The following is a 19385-nucleotide window of genomic DNA, read 5'->3' on the forward strand; positions in this document are numbered from 1 at the left end:
GGCATTTTGTTTTATTTCCTTTTTCTAAAATCTAAGTAAACTATAGTCATGCAAGAGGGAGGGGTTAATAACATTGTGAGTGATCATCAACTGGCCCAAGTAAAAAGATTCCTAGATGCTCCACTGCTGTGCTAGATAGCAAACAAGGGGAAAAGCACCTTGCATCTGTTTCTAGGGGTCTGCAAAAGTTTAGAGATGGAAAGAACATGACAGATCAGCTAGTTCTCCTCATTTTATCAAATACACTTCAAAGAATTATTTATTGACATCACCTTCAGGTACTCCCAGGTCCAAAATACAGTTAACCCTAGTATATAATGAGTGCTCCATAGCTTTTCTTTGAAAGAATGTTAAATGCACACCACGCCTACATTCCTTTTTCCACTGATCAACCAAACCATGTACCCCTCACCCCTACCTCTCCCTAGAAAAGCCTTCACAAAAGAAGTTTCCACTCCCTCTGCCTTCTCTGAATACTGGAATAAAACCACCTCCCTTAGGTTTTTTTAGTTTTAAAAATAAAAGGTAGATGTTCTAGTTTGCTAGCTGCTGGAATGCAATATATCAGGAATGGGATGGCTTTTTAAAAGGGGTATTAGTAAGTTGCTAGTTTACAGTTCTAAGGACGAGGAAATGTCCCAATTAAAACAAGTCTATAGAAATGTCCAATCTAAAGAATCCAGGGACAGATGCCCTGGTTCAAGAAGGTTGATGAAGTTCAGGGTTTCTCTCTCAAGTGAGAAGACACATGGTGAACAGAGACAGGGTTTCTCTCTCGGCTGGAAGGACACAAGTAAACACCGTGTCATCTGCTAGCTTTCTTTCCTGGCTTCCTGTTTCATGAAGCTTCCCAAGAGGCATTTTCCTTCTTCATCTCCAAAGGTCATTGGCTGGTAGACTCTCTGCTTCTCGTGGCTATGTTGTTGTTCTCTACTCTCTTGAATCTCACGGCTTTCTTTTGTCATTCTCTAGCTTTTTCCAAAGTTTCTTCTTTTAAAGGATTTCAGTAAAACCAATCAAGACCACCTGGAATGGGTGGAGACGTGTCTCTACTATCAAGTTTAATACCCACACTGATTAAGTCACATCTCCAGAGAGACAATTTAATTAAAATTTCAAACATACAGTGCTGAATAGGGATTAGGATTAAAACATAGCTTTTCTAGGGTACATATATCCTTTACTGGCACAGTAGAGGAAAAAGACATTCTATCTAGCTGTAGCCCTACTTTTTAAAAAATCAGATGCAAAGATATTGTGAACCCCAGAAATCCTCATTTAGTATTGCTCAGTGGGATCTTTTTTATTGTTTCCATGGAGATGTGACCCACCCAATAGTGCACCCAAAGCTTTTGCTTAGGTGGTTTCCAAGGAATTGTGTGTCTACCCATTCAAAGTAGGGTTGCTTAGTGGAGTCCTTTAAGAGGGAATCATTTTGGAAAAAGCTTCTGTACCAACAAAGCCCACAAAGCCAGAGACCTCTGGAGATACAGAAGGAAAATGCCCCTGGGGAAGCCTTATGAAATGAGAAGAGAAAGCTAGCAGACTTCACCATGTGCCTTTCCAGCTGACAAAGTTATTCCTGACCCATTGTTCTTTCTTGAATCAAGGTATCTTTTCCTGGGTGCCTTAGTGTGGACATTTTCACAGCCTTAGAACTATAAACTTGCAACATAATAAATTCCCTTCTTAAAAGCCAAAAAATATCAGATGCAAATAAATACCTTTTAATAAGTCCGAAGGATACTTTAGTGATAAAGTCACACAAAAGCAACATAAGAGTAAAACAGAATGATACTCATCTTCAAGGGCAACACCAGCATCATGCACATCTCAGGATTATAACAAGGTCTAGGAAAAAGCTGTTGCTCTCTCCCAGCTCTAACACTCCTTGCCTGCCCCTCACACTGCCCTGCTGCTTCTGTGTGCATACAAGGCCTTGCAGTTTCTGAAGTCTCTAAATTACACCAGGGAGAGTTCAGGTGTGGGACAAGGACACACACACACACACACACACACACACACTCACAACACACACACACACACTCACCATCCAGCTTCTCTGGATTTACTTCTGGTTGAGGCAGAATGAAATTTCCCGGTAAAAGTTTATTCAGATTAGTATACAGCCTCAACCAGACTCCTGGTTCCAACTCATCTTCTAAATCACTCTACAAGTCTCAGAGCAACATCATCAGGTCACTGTCTGCCCAAAACTTCAAAGGTTCCCATTACTTCAGGATAAAGTCTCAACTCCCTGGCAGGACATACAAGGCCCTCATGATCTGTCCACCCTGTTCCTTCCTGCTTAAACCATTTCCAGGCATCTTATGAACTAGCTACTGAGTACATCAATTCTCTCAGCTCATGCCTTGAAGAACTGCTGCTCTGTGGGCTGCCTCTCCTCTCTTTTCCTTTGGCTAGCAGCAGGTATTCCTCTGTTCTGGTCTGAGAATCTCTCTCCATTTCAAAGATCCCTCTGTGTGTGCTAACACAGAAGACAACATGGGGGTCACTCAAGTATTCATCAAGTTCTGCATTGTGTCTTTTCATCTAAACTTCTTTTAGATAGTAAGCTCCCTGTGATTAGGACTATCTCTTTTTCTCTGTGTTTCCAGCATCTAGAACAATGCCTCCCAGAAAGACACTGCTTAATTAACATTTGCAGAATGTTAACTGGGCCACCTGACCACTGGGACTTAGAGGTCAAGCAACACTTGTCAAGTTGCACTGGACTCAACTGTAGGTTAAAGGTGTGTGTCATGGTCAGGCTCATGTGTCAACTTGGCCAAGTGGTGGTACCTGTTTGTCTGGTTGGGCAAGTACTGGCCTGTCTGTTGCAATAAGGACATTTCATAGAATTAAATCATGATCACATTAGCTGCATCCACAGCTGATTCCATTTGTAATCAGCCAAGGGGAGTGTCTTTGGCAATGAGTGATGCTCAGTCTAATCACTGGAAGCCTTTTAAGGAGGATTCAGAAGAGACAGGCACATTTCCTGCTTCGACTGGTGAGCCTCTCCCGTGGAGTTTGTCCAGATCTTCCATCGGAACTGTCAGCTTCACAGCCTGCCAAGGGGATTTTGGACTCTGCATTCCTGCGGTCACATGAGACACTTATATAATTTTATATTTGCGAATGTTCCCTGTTGATTCTGTTTCTCTAGAGAACCCTAACTACTACAGTGTGCTCAGTGGTCAGTGACAATCTGATGTGGCCATAGTTGTCATAGTTAGAGTATATGGACCCAAGAAACTCAGGGAACAGTGGCTGAAAAGCACCTCATTCTCTTCTGCTCAAACCCCTCAAATGACCACAGTAGGGTGAGCTGGGTCAACAATTATCATAGCTGATTTCCATTTCAGGTTTCAGTATCTTGTACAGAGTAGGCACAGAGCATTTGCTGAGTGATTTAAAAAATTATTGAATGGCCAGCTGGTCGAACAATGTTGAATGAGGCTATTTCCCAGGCCAGGTGTTAAGAATGCCAAAAATGTTTCTTCCATATATTTTGGCTAATAAAATGTACTATACAACAGATCAACTTTGGCTTTTATTTCATAGGGCTGTATAACTGTGGTTCCCCAGATAAGTCATTCTGGATAGCCAAATTTTCCATACTGCTAAAGATATGGGTATTGAAACTTTGACACTAATCATTGTAGATGGAAATCTTACTAAAAACCTATCCTAGTATACCATATATTGACTTTTCATGAAGTTACAAGATAATCACTATGATCAACTACCCTACTGCACTATTCTATCTTAATGACCTTAAAATCCATTGAAGCTGTTTGCCAATATACGAACTGCCGCCAGGTCTTCATAGTTTTTTTTGTTGTTGTTGTTTTTCCATTTCTCATTACTTCTAAGTATTTAATAATGTATGGCCCTCCAACTGACAGCTACCTTAAGTCTGTCTCCCCTAGCTGTTTCTCCCATTTTTACTTCTTTCTTTTTCTGTGAGTTTGCAAACCAGATAACCAAGCTTCTTACAACTGTATATAAAGTAGTTTGAGCTCTGAGCAAGGCCAGCCTAGGTGCTGAGTACACAGCGTTAGAGCACAGATTTAGGAACACCATCAGGCTACCCAGACAGGCGTGGACTACTTTTTGTGAGTCAAAAAATTATGATATTTCAAAAATTAAATATAAGAAATAATTCCTACTTGTAACTAGGCTTCAAAAGAATGCAAATAAGTACTGATGCATCTCCTCACAAGATCTCCTACACTGGTATTTTTCATTCCTATAAGTTTTAGGAAGAAAAAGTACTATTTTGGTCAGAGTAATTGAAGAGACAGGCGAGTTCAGTTCTGAAGAAGGAGCTTGTAGAGGTAACAACACTAATTAGCCAGATAGTTTTAATGAGCTCTTTGGAAGGCTGTTTGGGGTAGGGTACGGAGGGTGGCAGATCACACGTCAGGATTCAGACCCTAGGTTCACCTTACTGATATGGAAGATAAAAAAGGCCACAGATGCACGTATGTGTGTATGCAATGAATGAAAATACTCCAATGGCCAGGGTCCTTCACCATGTTCAGAGGAATCTGCAGAGCAGACGGCCACAGGCATGACTTCCTTTTCCTCCTCCCTGGTCCCCATCCAGCCTTGGAGAAGCCACTGGGCCTCAAAATGAAAGTCACAAAGCCAGGCCTACACACCCCACCCCCAGACAATGATTCCTGGCTGATACATGGCTTTTCTCTTTCCTCACCACCAAAATGCCATGGATTCCCCCATTTATAAAGCTTACTAGCTCCACTAAGTTGTATTATTAAATGTCAAACCCAAATTTAGGCTAAAACCTACTTTCAGCTGAATAAGAAATGAAACCAAGATTAGAATTTGAGGCCACTCATCCAATGGAGGCATAGCTTTACTCTTACCAATTCTAACTCTATATGACTGGAAAGAAAATGCCTCTTTCCCTCTCCTTCCAATTTCTGACTAGCAACTTAAGTTTTTTGGGGGGGTGGGACATGATCCAAGGATCAAACCTGGGTCTCCCATATGGAAGGCTAGCATTCTATCATTGAACCATCCATGCACCCTGCAACTTAAGTTTTATACCCATTCACCACATATTTATGTTAAGGAGGCACAACTGAGCTACACAACTGTTGCAGCCCCATGAAGCAAGGGGGGGCCAGGGAAGGGAAGGGGTTCGGGTAAGCCACACAGATGATTAATGGCAAAGACTGGGTAAGAATCCAGGCCTCGGGGTCCCAGACCTCACCCCTTCCACGGCCATGGGCATGTTATGGGGGCCCCCCACAGGGTACCAGCCACATCTCACGCCTCATAGACTCCAGAAAAGAGGCACATGGTCTAGCTTTCATGCCCAAACCAGAGACAAAACTGCTGTTTTTTTTAAAAAAAATGTCACCCATTCTTTTCCAAGTCAACATTCCTTTTCCAACCAACAGTCACAACATCCATCCCGACAAGTTATTCCTTGCCTGTTAGGTCAAAAGTTGATCCAGTACAAGGTGAGACTACAAACTAAGCACATTCTAAAATTCAGAAGCATTGGGTATGAAAAGCTCAATTCTGCTCCAAGTTCCAAGGAATTTTTCTCAGCAGGAAACCAGGCATTGTGAAGTGGGCCCTGCAATTTCCTGTGGGACTCCAGGAATTGCCAGAGGGAAGACCTGTTTATCCTGGAACTGCTCCCCCAGCTCAAGAACCCCCAAACTGCTCTGGACCTTTGGAAAAGGAGCTGATATTACTATGCTAGCACTGCTAAATTCTGAAACCATGTTCCCAATGCCTCTCAGGCATTTTTCCCAAGATTTCAGCGCTGTGCCAGACACACAAACCATAAAATACTCGTTGACTATAACCAGCATGGTACAGGCTGTTCCTGAAAGCAAAGGGGTGGGGTATCAACAGAGAAAGGAGGGGCGTATTTGCATACATTACATCTCTACCCTTTGTCCTGTGGTAGGCAAATCCTTCTTCCTTCCCAGTAGACCTATATAATGCTAGACAAAAATAATGGGGCAGGACACAGCGGCTCAACAGGCAGAGTTCTCGCCTGCCATGCCGGAAACCCGAGTTCATGTCCCTGTGCCTGCCCACACACACACACACACACACACACACAAGAATAAAAAAATAATGGTGGAGGGTCACGTCAAACTTCCTTTAAATTCTCTATTAAAAAAGAAAAAATAAAATACCCCCAAGGAGATTGTATCTGTACCTTTGTAATGAAGTAATAACCTGATTAAATGAATAATACTCTGTCCTTGTAAAATTCAAGAGCTTTATTATGAAGTCCTCTCCCTATTCCAAAGGCTCGGAGGATTACATCCTTTCCACCCCATAACTGAACATTACCTCCACCAACCCAAAAGGAACATTATAAACCATGCTGAGGTTTTGATGTCAAAAGTTTTAAACCATGGAAAAGTTCTACGAACCCAGCCAAGATTTCAATCAATAAAGGTATTAGAAATCACACCCATATTCACACGTAAACAGCCTTTGGTCAGTTTGCTTTATCTCAAATCAATAGCCTGCATATAAAAATACCAGTTGTGCCTCATAAGATATCTAGGAGTGACAGACACTTTTCTCTGAATACTGACAATCCTACACCTCGGAAGGTTAGGTCTCAATTCAATAAATCACTCCTTCCTACCTACAGCAGTGGCTTGAGGTTGAGCCCCAACAAGTCTGAGCTTGCACTTACATCAAGTTCAAGACCTGATTCCTATCCACAAACAGTTTATCAACTTTAAACTACCACACTGTGACCTCTTTGAGGACAGGAACCCCACCTAATTCATCATCGCATTCCCAGAACTCAACACGGGCACACAGCAGGCATTAAAGCAGTCAGTAAACAGCTACCAAATAAATGAATGTAGCACTTTTTTTTTTCATAATTTTTTTATTTTATTTTTTTAAATATCAAAAAAAAACCACCAAATAAATGCAAACATTCCTATTTTGATCATTCCGTTCTACATATATAATCAGTAATTCACAAAATGATCACATAGTTGCATATTCGTCATCATGATCATTTCTTGGAGCATTTGCATCTATTCAGAAAAAGAAACAAAACGAAAACAGAAAAAAAATTATACATACCATAGCCCTTACCCCTCCCTTTCATTGATCACTAACATTTCAAATTAAATTTATTTTAACATTTGTTCCCTGTAGTATTTATTTTTATTCCGTATGTTCTACTCGTCTGTCGACAAGGTAGATAAAAGGAGCATCAGAAACAAGATTTTCACAATTACACAGTCTGAATGTAGCACTTTTAAGCAATACCAATCTCAAGACTTCACACACACACACACACTGGCATTCAAAGATAGGATCTAGAATCTCAGTGGACAGAGGCATAGAAAAACCACTGGACTGGAATCAGAAGATGTGGGTTCAAGCCCCAGCTTTGCCAAAAATTCATTCTACTGTCCTGGAAAAATCTCCCAGCTTCTGGGAGCCTTGGTATCCTCTGATAAACATAGTAGGTGACTTCCAGGTTTCCCTCTGGTAAAATGCAAAGTGAAGATGCATCCTTGAACTATGGCCTCAACATTAACCTGATGATAAGAACAATGAAAATATGATAGCCAGAGGCATCTATTCTCACACATATGTTGGCTAATAGCAGGCAGGAACTTTAACAGTTAGTACAGCCTCTGCTCATTTACCTAGGTTCCTATGGCCACATGTGACACACACACACTCAGAAATGCAAATTTCAATGATTCTTCCAGGCAGCAAATCTTCCAAGTAGAACAACTACCCACAGATATTACTTTCAGGTAATAAGCATATTCCACTCAGACAAAGAAAAATAAAGCAGCCTGTGGCTACATTCCGTAGACGCCCCATTCGTGGAAGCATCAGAGCCGAGCTCTAAATGTGAGCCAGACGTTGCTGAATTCTTATTTTGGCTCTGTCTCTGACTCTAGTGGATGGTTGCTGGCCAAGTCTCTCTCTCCTTTAGAAGCCAGGCTCTGGATGGGTATGACAACCCCCATAAACCATCCAGATTACAGCGTTAGGCTAGTAAAGCATTTCACAGTTGTAACGTGCTGCCAATCCCTGAAGACAAATGAGGGAAGCCATCAGGATGCAACACTGCTCAGGCTGAGAACCACAGAGCAGCCAGCCACCTAACCCTGGGGCTCCCAAAATTTCTTCTGCCGAAAAGCAAGGAAAGCTGTATGAACCTATACCAAATGCAGTTCAGAACAGTCGTTTGCAAAGCACTTTAAACCACAGAGTTAACAAGCAACGCTAGCCAGCTGTGACTAAACTAGGTTTGGGTCTCTTCTACTCTGGGACATTTGAGACAGTAGAGGTAAATCAAGGCAAAGTAATAGACTGTGTAAAAGATAAAGGATTGTTCACAACATCAGAAAGGTTGATCAGAGCCACATTAATAGTTTTACTGTTTTCTTCTCCTCTTTTTTTTTTTTTTTAATTTTTATAATCATTAGGTACCAATGATACCAGCTATACAGAGCTGGATAGAAATGTTAAGAGATAGTATCAGTAAAGTTTCCCACAAAGCCTGCTAACAGAGCTCTCCCTGGCTAGAAAGCACCTCTGTCATTCGGGAACTCTAGTCCAGTCTTATCAACCCTCTGGCTTCGTCATTTATCACGGTGGGAATGAGAGGAGCACCAGCTTGCCACAGAGTGATTTCTGAGGCCCCTGCCCACGAAGAAGCAGATCAAAAAGGAGCTCATGCCAGCCAGAGCGAAAGTTTCACCATAGCAACACATGTTATTCTACCAACAGTCAGGACTGAAGTGCTCTGTTGTGACTGGTCCGGAGAGTGCCCCTGAGAAATGAGTGACGGCAGAGTCAGACAGCAGAGCAAGCAAGAGAAAAATGGTACCTATTTAGCTTGTGGGGCAGTCTCCTTGTGGCTTTTACTCCTGGACAAAGCTGACGGTGGCAGCACTAAGACTCTCCAATACCCACAGCCCGTGTTCTAGTAAGATAGATGTCAGAGAGAAAAGAAGTGTGCCAATAAAGTGGCAAAAATAAGCATAGCACAATCTTTGGAAAGAAGACATCTTTCCCTTGGGGGAAAGGCCCATTTTATCTCTAAGGTCTCTATCTCAGAAGCATACCATATCTAAAAAAAATGAAATATACTTAAGGTGCCTAACGAGCAGATCCAACAGCAGGCCGACTCAAAGACCCAACGAGTCAATAACAATAGTAATCAGCATGGCTGTTGATACCATTGATCAAGTGCCACATGCCAGACACAGCGCAGGGCATTTTTACACTTACTAGTCTTCATCCTGCAGTTAGGGTTAAAACACACTAACTGATCTGTGCCACCTTTCCAGACATCACATTTTTGCCAAGGGAAGAAACAGGGGTAAGCTATATGCTCTTATGTCCTGCAGGATAGGGTAACACTTGAGGCCTGTTCAGGAGAAAAATTAGCTCCAAATTTCTGCTCTTTTCCTTAAATCTCTGAGTGATGCTTGGATAAATCCAACCACAAAACAAGGGCACTCAAGAGTAAGGGACCGGGGCAGGCCACGGTGGCTCAGCAGGCAAGAATGCTTGCCTGCCATGCCAGAGGACCCGGGTTCGATTCCCGGTGCCTGCCCATGTTAAAAAAAAAAAAGAGTAAGGGACACCTCTCAGTTTCCCAACTCACTTATCTACAACATCTGAAGAACTGGTGTTGTAGAGGCAGGGAAGGCCAATGCAGAATGTCAGGTGCTAGAAAAGCTCTCCTTTCAATTTCCAGAACTGGCAAGAGGAACCTCCTAAAAGCACATTTTAAGTTAGTCAAAGAATGACATTTGTCTGTAAATGTATGTCCACACGATTTACAGAGCTTTCTCCATGAACATGATGTAGGCAGAATCATTCTGCAGTGCTAACAGTCAGAGACAGGACCAGGAGCCTCACTTCAGGTTATGATGTTGGATGTTTATTGCCTACAGGTATGTCTGGAGAAGGTGATCTCATGCCATGGAACCCACGTGCTAACAGGCTATGACACAAAGGGCTTCCACCGTGTATGCTACAAACATTTCATCTTGAGAAGTCAATCACAGCGTCAGGAATAGGTAAGAAAGTGTCTCCTAGACAAAAGGTGGACCACTACACCCTTCTCCAAAACCATTAAGAAGCAAACATCAACCACTGCACAAAAACTCCTCTGGATTCTAAACCCTTAAGTCTTCACAGACCAAACAGAAACCAAACCTGCAAATGGCAGGCCCAGAATTTTAGAAACATTTCTTTGTAGCTGCAGAGTGTGCAAATAAACTCTAAAAATAAAAAGTTTCTGTCTCAAAATGACATTTCAGAAGTAGTATATAAATTGCTTCCCCTCTATGCGATGCGCACCCTTTTTCTCATTATCTGCTAATGAAAGAGTCTTCCTCTTTCCCTGCCTGTTTCAGTTTGAAACGTGGCACTGAACAGGAACGCAAAGGGAGAGGGGAGGGGGGAAAGACTGCTTTCAAATCTGACACACACACACACCCCAACCGGCGGCTCAGTCACTGAAGGACGGTCAGGCCACACTCCACCTAAGAAAGAACTAAAGGACCAAACTGCTAAGTAGAAAACTCCCCCTTGCGCCACCTATCCCTAAAGCAGACTTAAGAAAGAGAAAGCTGGAAAGGAAGGAGGGGGAAATAAAGCTCCACATTCCTGACATTTTTTTAGCCAAGTGCTGTGGCTGCACAGAATTGCTCTATTCTGAACAGCCTGCAGGAAGGGTAGAAAACCTGGGTTCAGGAGGAAGAACTTGCCCCCTACCTTGGAAATGGGAAAAGGGGTCTCAGGATAGCCCAAAACTGGGGAAAAGAAGTGGACAGTGGGAGTTCGAGGGGTGGGGGTGGGTAGTCACCCTTTCATGGGCAATTACAAAAGGAAGTGATCCCAAGGGAAAGAATTTGAGGTCATCATCTCCCAGGGGACAGAAAATTGAAATCTTGGCATTTCTGAGAGGAAATGAAAACCCCTCTGAGCCCTGGAGAGCTGACCAGTGAGATGGAGACTGGGTCCAAGGCAGGCTGCAGCTGCCTGGGATGGTGGGGGGAGAGGGACACAGCTTACTGGCAAAGGCTGGGCAGGGGATCCCAAAGGGAGGAGTGGCCAGGAGAGTTGCTCTTTGTGGGATGAATTATAATTGAGTTTTCTCAACTCAGCTTATGAATGAAGGAATCCTAGCCTGGCCCCAAGTCAGAAACCCAAGAGCCTGCTGTCCTCTCTCCCTTTCCCCTTCCACCTCCTCCTGTCCTCACTTCGAGGAAAAAATGTATTAAGCACTCCAACTGACCCCATCCTCTTTCCATGCATATGCCCTCCATATGCCCTCGTATGCATCCCTACATATGCACACATACATACCACACACATCCAAGGGACAACTGAAATGCACTTAGACCCTAAGTAAAACCCAGGAAATACTGTGCTGGGTTATGAGAAGTCTACCCTGGTTTTACTCCAAGAGTGGAGATACCCACATTTGTTTTTCTGAGGTCCCTAGGAACAACCTTGATGTTTCTGTTCTCATGTGATAGGGGAGAAGCAGAATTCCAAGTCTCCCCATTACCTGCCCCCAAAAAACAAAAAAACAAAACCTAACTCTGTGGAGTCAGTAGGTGGGTACAGGTGATGTGGATGGACCTCTTCTGTATCTAGCACAGAACACTGCCCTTCATAAGGGAGGTTTTGGGAACAGCCCTCCCTCTCCCAGAATAGCACAGATTGGCAATCCCACAATCTACCTCCAAGAGATGGAGACAAGTCACCCTGCCAGAGGCCTACAATTCTACAGAAAGAGGGTGGTAAGGATGGTGAGAAGAGGGGCCCTGAGAGCATCTCGACTAAGGAGCCCTTTCCACACTCCCCCATCCAGTCCTAAAGGGGTACAGTTGTTTTCTTTTGTAAGCCACCCTTGGCCTTTTTCTTTTCAGGTAATGGGAGTAACAGCTCCTAGCCCTTTTCAGCTCTCACACAGAGGCCAGTTTAATGTATAGAACTTTAGACAAGTCTAGAAATAGGTAGTAAGCTCATACACCAGGCAGCACTTTTTGAACAAACCATAAACCAGGTAGAGCCAAAAAGCTTAATTAGTGCCAAAAACACAGCAGAAAGAGCCACGAGACTATGAGGGAGTCTTCGCTAGCCACGGAGTGCAGCTATGAGGTCTACAGCTGTCACATGCATCTTTTTATCCATACCCTCCAAGACAGATGACAGGGCAGGGAGGTCTCAGAATTGAGGACAGCCAATAGACATGGAAGGTATGGGCAGAGCAAAAAATGAAAAATAAAAATCTCTGATTTCATTAACTATTATTATAAATATGGGCTCCAAAAGCAAGAGTCTTGTTTTCATATTTGCAGAATATATTATGGCCTTAAAAATTTTTTTTTGCCTTCACGATCCCAGGTAAGCCTTACAATAACCCTATGAGGGCAAAGGTTTTACCAACCTCATTTAAATGATGGAGAAACTGAGGCTCGAGTCCATTTTTTTGTCAGACTAGTGACAGAGCAGGACTTGGGACACAAGGACGACCCCGCCTTGACAAAGGCAAGCTGTCCATGGGGACAAGGAGAGAGGGGAAGAAGTAAAGGAGCACTACCAGAAACTGAGGTGTGTAGCTAATCCTGGTTTCAGACTTATATCCTACAGCCCTGAAGCCCAGCCAAAGACACAAACATCCAGTTCTGATTCAGGCAGTACAAGAATGTCCCCACCTTGAGGGCAACTCCACCAGGCAAGCAGGACCTTGTCATCCATGGAGAGGAGACAGGGAGCCCCAAAAGAGAGGGACGCAGAGGGGGAAATAAACCACGCTAAGAATCCTCCGTGTCCAAAGCAGTTTGTAAGTGGTTACAGCTTCCTTACCCATCCCTAGAGAACGCAGATAAGCAACCCTGACCAGATGGGAGAACAAGGCCCAGTCTCAGAGGAACCAGAGGAGGCAGAGGCTAGAGTGAGGGAGTTGTCACCTAGCTAACATTTGATATGAGATATTTTACAGCAAGCCCTATACCCAGATTCCTCCAGTTCTTTCCACTTATGATTATCACATTTTTCTTGCTCTTTGGGAGTAGGGAGTCCTTCCCTTCAACCCCTTTGTATTCTGACCCTTTGGGTGCCTATTAAAACTCCCCGTTTTGTGAAGCCCTCACCAGCACACTGCTGTGGGGTCACATCCCATTTTCTGTCCCCCACCTTTCATTTAAATGTACAGGATGCCTCTACCCCTCTCCTTTAACCTGTAAAATGCGTGAAACTCCGAGTCAACAATCGATGAATCTAAAGCCACAGGGCATAGAATGATAAAAAAAAAAAAGGTACCCAAAAAACTTGTCTTTTAGGCCAGGGCAGAAAAAAAGGGGGGGGCAGAAAAGACAGCAGAAGTGAACTCCTGGGATCGGCCAGACAGAAATGAACGTGAAATCCCGAGAACGTTCCAGAGTTAAGGATGCAAAAGACCCAGTAAATCGGGTGGGATACGGAAAAGGGTCAGGGTCCCTCCCGCTGCAAGAGAGCCGAGAAGAGCTGGTGGTCACCGCTAAGAACCCAGAGTTGCGCAATCATTGCGGGTCTGGGAGTCTCGTAGCTTTGGACGCAGAAAGGAAACCCCACGCGTCAGGCCAGAGTGGCAGCTCTGCGGTTGGTTCGAGGCCAGGCTTGGGTTTCAGGGCTGCAGAGCGAGCTGCAGGATACGGTGGGTGCCCAAGGGGGCGACAGGGCTGGCACTGCCGGCACGGCGCGGGGCTGGGGGTGGTGTCTGGGCTGACTGTGAGGCCGAGGGGAGTACGGTGCACAAAGCCGGGGAGAGGGTACAGTGCACAAAGCCGGGAGTGCAGATAACGTACATGGCAGGCGGGCGCCCCCAGCTCAGACGAGGACCCTGGGGATCTTCAGGAGAATGCCGTACGGGAGGCGCACGAGAGGGCGCACTGCCCGCCCCGCCCGTTGCCCCTCCAGTCTCTCTCACCTCGAACATAAGCCCGATGAGGACGCAGAGCACCAGGCAGAAGCCGATGTCCGCATGGTTGTGGATGACGAACTCTTGGCTGAAGAGCGGGTAACTTTTCGTCCTTCTGCGGAAAGCCATGGCAGCGGGCGCGCAGCGGCCGGCGGGGCCCGCACCCTGCGCTCAGGACCCGCGGCGCAAACTTCTCCAGCTCCGGCCCGGTCCGCCCGCCGGCCAGCCGCCCGCCCGCCCAGCGCGGAACAACTTCTGGGCCCCGCCCCCTCCCTCCGCCCGCCCCCGCCTCCGCCGCCCGGAACCGCCCCCGGTCGCAGCCCCCTTCCCACTCGAGGGCCGCACTCGGCGCGCAGGGCTCCCTCCGGCTCCGCCCCCCGCGCGCTTAACCCTGTAGCCGCCGGAGACGCGTGTGAGCCCGCGGCCTTGGAGCGTGGGGCCCGCAGACGCGGCCGGGGTCCTGCTCGCCCTGCGCCCGCGCGGCGCCCGGCAGTATTCTCGGTGCCTGCGGCGTAGCCGCCGCGTGAAGGGAGCAGGCCGCGGGGGAGGCGGACGCCCAGCCCTGCCGGGACAGGAAGTGGGTCCGGGTTTCCCCCTCATCGGCGTCCCGCTCCTTCCTCCGCGGGAAGGCCGGGGAGGCCGAGGGGTGGGCGGGGCCGCCAGATATTCCCGGGGTTGGGGGCTTTGGGTCTTAGGGTCTCCGCTAGTTTTAGGGGTTCGGTGGAGGGAGGGAAGTTGCCGGCGGGCCTTCTCGCTGACCAGAGAGCCGTGCAAGAACGTAACTCGCTGAATCGATAAATGAATGGACAGTTAAATTTTTATTGAGAGCTTGCAATGGGCCAAGCTTGGTTCAAAAAATAATACAAATAATAGCCTGCCCTCGGGGACCTTACATTCCACATCGGGAAGCGGTGAGATTTTGCTCTCTTAACATTTCAGACCTTTGTGCTGCCGTCAGTTTTACTCCTGTTACCCAAAATCTGCCTTCAGAATTGATCTGAAGAAGTGGAAGAGTAAAAACACTGAAGAAAAAAATAACGAAGGAACATACCCATTGAAAATTTATATTTAATATTAAATTTTTAAAGTACCCCTAAAATCACAAAACCAAGTCTTTTTAGAAAATTAGCTTGTATTGGCAATTATTGGGTTTAATTCCACCGGTTAAGAAAAAGACAACGAATCGCTTTTTAGATACACAAAGATGTAAAATGAACAAAGCTATTTAATTTTTATTCCCCTTTTTATTAAGTCCACAGTTACTTCACTCATAAGTAAATACCGATTTCCAAAAAAAAAAAAAAAAAAAGGCACAGTATATAAAATGTGATTGAGACTGGAGTTCCTAAAGAAATTTCACTTCCTAAGTTTCTTGACTCCTATTGAGCAGTCTTTGATCTATGATTCTCTTACCTGACTCTTCAGGAAGTGAAAAAGTGATGCCTATGGGGACTAGACTTCATTTAACTTACCTTTCTCGGTTGGACCTTAGGCTTGTGAAGAGTATGAAGATAAAGAATCCCCTAGAGCATCATTTTCCATCTCTGAAAATATTCAGCTTTTCAGCCTGTACCTACATCGATTAAGTTGAACAATATGAAATTAGCTCCTTTAAGGGTCAAAACTGGAATATCAGCGTTTGGATCATTCAGCATAATCCATTTTCGCATGAGTGTCCCCCTGTGACCATTTATAGAGGTTGTTGTGCGGGTTTTCTCTAATAGGTGGGATGTTGACCTTGTCAGCCGCTTAACATTCAGAGTTTAGGTTGAAAGTCCTGGGAAGTTACTAGTATAACCTCCACATTCATAGATAGCAAGCCTGAACTAAAGGGGAAATATTACTCAGACAATGCCCATATTGCTGACTGTCAGCCCTGGGCCCCTTCAAGGATAATTGAACAATTAGATATAGGGTTTTAAGATTCAGGGTTCTTAGACACAAGATGTGCTCTTTCATCACCTTGGAACATTCTAGAGGAAGCACTGGATGCCTACTTTAGCCATCACAGCCACCTCTAAATCCTAGTTACTGAAACTATCTTAATTGCCAACGGAACAGACTGTTTCCAGTCCCTCTCATCTCATCCAGTTGTGGAGTCCTATGAATTCTACCATGGAAATCTGTACCCCGCCGCCCCCCTCCCTTTTATTTCCCCCGCCACCAGACTGCCTCTGGCTCATGCTAATTACCTATTAATCTTTCTGTCTCACTATCTCCTCCTTTAATTCATCATTCCATAGAAATGTCTATTGAGCACCTACTAAGTGTCAGACACTGGGCTAGTTGCTAGAAATCAAGATAAGACAACCCCTGTGTTGTGGTTTTAAATTAAGTCCTCAAATTTTCTGATGCACTTCCCTTCAACAGTTGGGAATTAATTACTCTCCCCTTTAGCTTGGGCTGTACTTAGTGGCTTGCTTTTAACAAATAGAATGTGGCAAAAGTGATGGTGTGTAGCTTCCAAGACTAGGTAATAAAAGGTGTTATGGCTTTCTCCTTTCTCTCTGTTGTTTCACTTGCTCAGGAGGGAGCTAACTGCCATGTTGTGAGGATACTGAAGCAGTTGTATGGAGAGGTCCACATGGCAAGGAATTGATAATTTATGCCAATAACCAGAACTAATTTGCCAGGATTCTAAATGAGCTGCCTTGGGAACAGATCCTCCAGCCTCAGTCAAGCCTTCAGATGATCTCTTTTTTTTTTTTTGCTCTTTCAATTAAAAAATATGTATTTTTATTGAGAAACCTTCACACACATACAGTCTATACATGGTATACAACTGGTGGCTCACAATATCATCACATAGTTGTGTATTCATCACCATGATCATTGTTGGAACAATAAACATCTCTCCAGAAAAAGAAAGAAAAAGAAAAATCTCACATCCAAAACCCCTTACCCCTGCCTCTTGTGGACCACTAGTATTTCAATCTACCCAGTTTTTTACCCTTTATCTCCCCTATTATGAATTAATTTTTATCCTTATTTTTAATTCAAATGTCCATACCCTGGATAAAAGTTAACATCAGACACAAGGTTTTCACAATCACATGGTCACACTGTGAAATCTATATACTTAATCATCTTCAAGAATCGGTACTATTAGAACACAGCTCAACAGTTTCAGGTACTTCCTCCAGCCACTCCAATACACTGTAAGCTGAAAAGGGATATCTATATAATGCATATAAAATAATCTCCAGTATTACCTTTTGACTCTGTTTGAAATCCCTCAGGCACTGAAACTTTATTTTGTCTCATTTCTCTCTTCCCTCATTTGATCAGGAAGGCTTTCTTAATCCTATTAGCTGGGTCCTAGCTCATCCTGTGAGTTCTGCCCCACGTTGCCAGAGAAATTTGTACCCCTGGTAGTCATGCCACATATAGGGGTGAGGGCAGTGAGTTCACCTGCCAAGCCGCCTTAGAGAGAGAGGCCACATCTCTCTAAGGTTCTCTGGGGGTGACTCTTAAGCATAATTATAAGTAGGCTTAGCCTATTCTTTACAAGAATAAGTTTCATAGAGGCGAATCCCAAGATCGAGGGCTCAGCCTATTGAATTGATTGTCCCCACTGCTTGTAAGAATATCAGGAATTCCACAGGTGAGTGTTCTAGTATGTGAGCTGCCAGAATACAATATACTAGAAATGGAAAGATTTTTTAAAAAGTTTAATAAGCTGCTAGTTTACAGTTCTAAGGCCAAGAAAATGTCCCCACTAAAGCAAGTCTATAGAAGTGTCCAATCTAAGGCATCTAGAGAAAGATACCTTGGTTCAAGAAGGCTAATGAAGTTCAGGGTTTCTTTCTCAAGTGAGAAGGCACATGGCGAACACGGTCAGAGTTTCTCTCTCATCTGGAAAGGCACATGGTGAACACGGTCAGGGTTCCTCTCTCATGTGAAAGGGCACAAGGTGAACATGGCGTTATCTGCTAGCTTCTTCTCCTGGCTTCCTTTTTCATGAAGCTCCCTGGGAGGTAATTTCCTTCTTCATCTCCAAAGGTCTCTGGCTGGTGGACTCTGCTTCTCTTTGCTGTGTTGTTCTGCTCTCTCTGAATCTCTCTCATTGTCTAAAATGTTTTCTTTTTATAGGACTTCAGAGACTAATCAAGACCCACCCAAATGTGTGGAGACATGTCATCACCTAATCCAGCTTAACAACCACTCTTGATTAAATCACATCTCCAGGGAGATGATCTGATTACAGTTTCAAACATACAGTATTGAATAGGAATTATTCTACCTTTATGAAATGGGGTTTTGATTAAAACGTGGCTTTTCTAGGGTACATACATCCTTTCAAACCAGCACAATAAGGAAATTTAATATTTCCTCCTTTCTCCTCAGATCCCCAAGAGGACTTTGCAAATACTTTTTTATTCTCTGCCCAAATTACTCTAGGATATATCACCACATCACACTAACCTGTACAAACCAATAAGGTTTCATGGCCTATTCAAGATTCCATGTAATTATGGGTATTTAAATAACTTGTTAGTCATACAAGTTAAACTAGATAATGCACTACTCAAAATATAAATTTTGCACCAAATAAACCTCTCTCCCTTTGGCCTCACACAGAAGTTGAGGTTTTAAAATATAGACGATATCATCCTTTACCCTGTATTCTGATCTACCTTAGTCCTATCCAAATCAGTTTCATTCATATCTCTAGTTGAAGTCTGATCACTTTTTCAGCGTTTTTTTTTTTTCGTATGTGGGGTAATGCTGACTTTCATAGCTTCATGCTCTATCTCAGAGTCTCAGGTGTCACATACATGCCCAAAGTTTCAGAGAATGACCAAGTTATACTCAAATAGCTCAGTATCTCCGAATTTAAAAATAAAAGTTACAACTCCAGGTTGGAGGTGCCTGCTGTAAGAGCTTACAATCTAGAAACCTTTACAATAGGCCCCAACTTGATAACTCATGCTCTCAACTTCAATTCTCCAAGTTTGTACATTATGGTTAGTCCATATGAGTGAGGCATGATGATATTTGCCTTTTTGTTTCTGCCATTTCATTCAACACATTGCCTTTTTCAGATGACTTCTTGACACAACCTCATGAGAAACTGTTAGCCAAGCCACCCAGCTAAGCTGCTCCCAAGTTCCTCAGCCACAGAAACTGTGAGATAATAAACATTTATTGTATTAGGCCTCTAAAGCTTGTTGTAATTTATTATGCAGCAGCAGGTAACTAATATATCCTGACTTTAAGGAGCTTATAATCTTATGGAAGAGACAAAGACCAGTGTGACGATGGTGACTCTAAAAACAATTTGAAATATCTATACCATGAGTGCAAAGAAAAGGTGACTTATTTTTGTCTGGGATAAAATGAAGATGACATTTGGGTTGGCCTTTATCTAGTAGGATTTTACTGACAGAATGCAGAAGAGGGG

At 44.0% G+C, this 19385-nt stretch overlaps 1 protein-coding gene across 3 annotated transcripts in view; it reads right to left on the reverse strand.

The window, feature by feature from the left end:
- Positions 1-19385, reverse strand: part of TRAM2 (translocation associated membrane protein 2) — a 100060-nt gene that overhangs the window by 63867 nt on the left and 16808 nt on the right. Inside the window, exon 1 of one of the 3 annotated variants that reach the window (XM_077162062.1) lies at positions 13991-14193. The exons of the other annotated variants lie outside the window; for them this stretch is intronic. Within the exon in view, the coding sequence (XP_077018177.1) occupies positions 13991-14110 (120 nt within the window). The 5' untranslated portion in view covers positions 14111-14193. Of the gene's footprint in view, positions 1-13990; positions 14194-19385 lie in introns of those variants that run through there. 3 annotated transcript variants of the gene reach the window in all.

This window comes from Tamandua tetradactyla, chromosome 5, assembly GCF_023851605.1.
Source record: "Tamandua tetradactyla isolate mTamTet1 chromosome 5, mTamTet1.pri, whole genome shotgun sequence".
In the NCBI taxonomy this organism is placed as follows: Eukaryota; Metazoa; Chordata; class Mammalia; order Pilosa; family Myrmecophagidae; genus Tamandua; species Tamandua tetradactyla.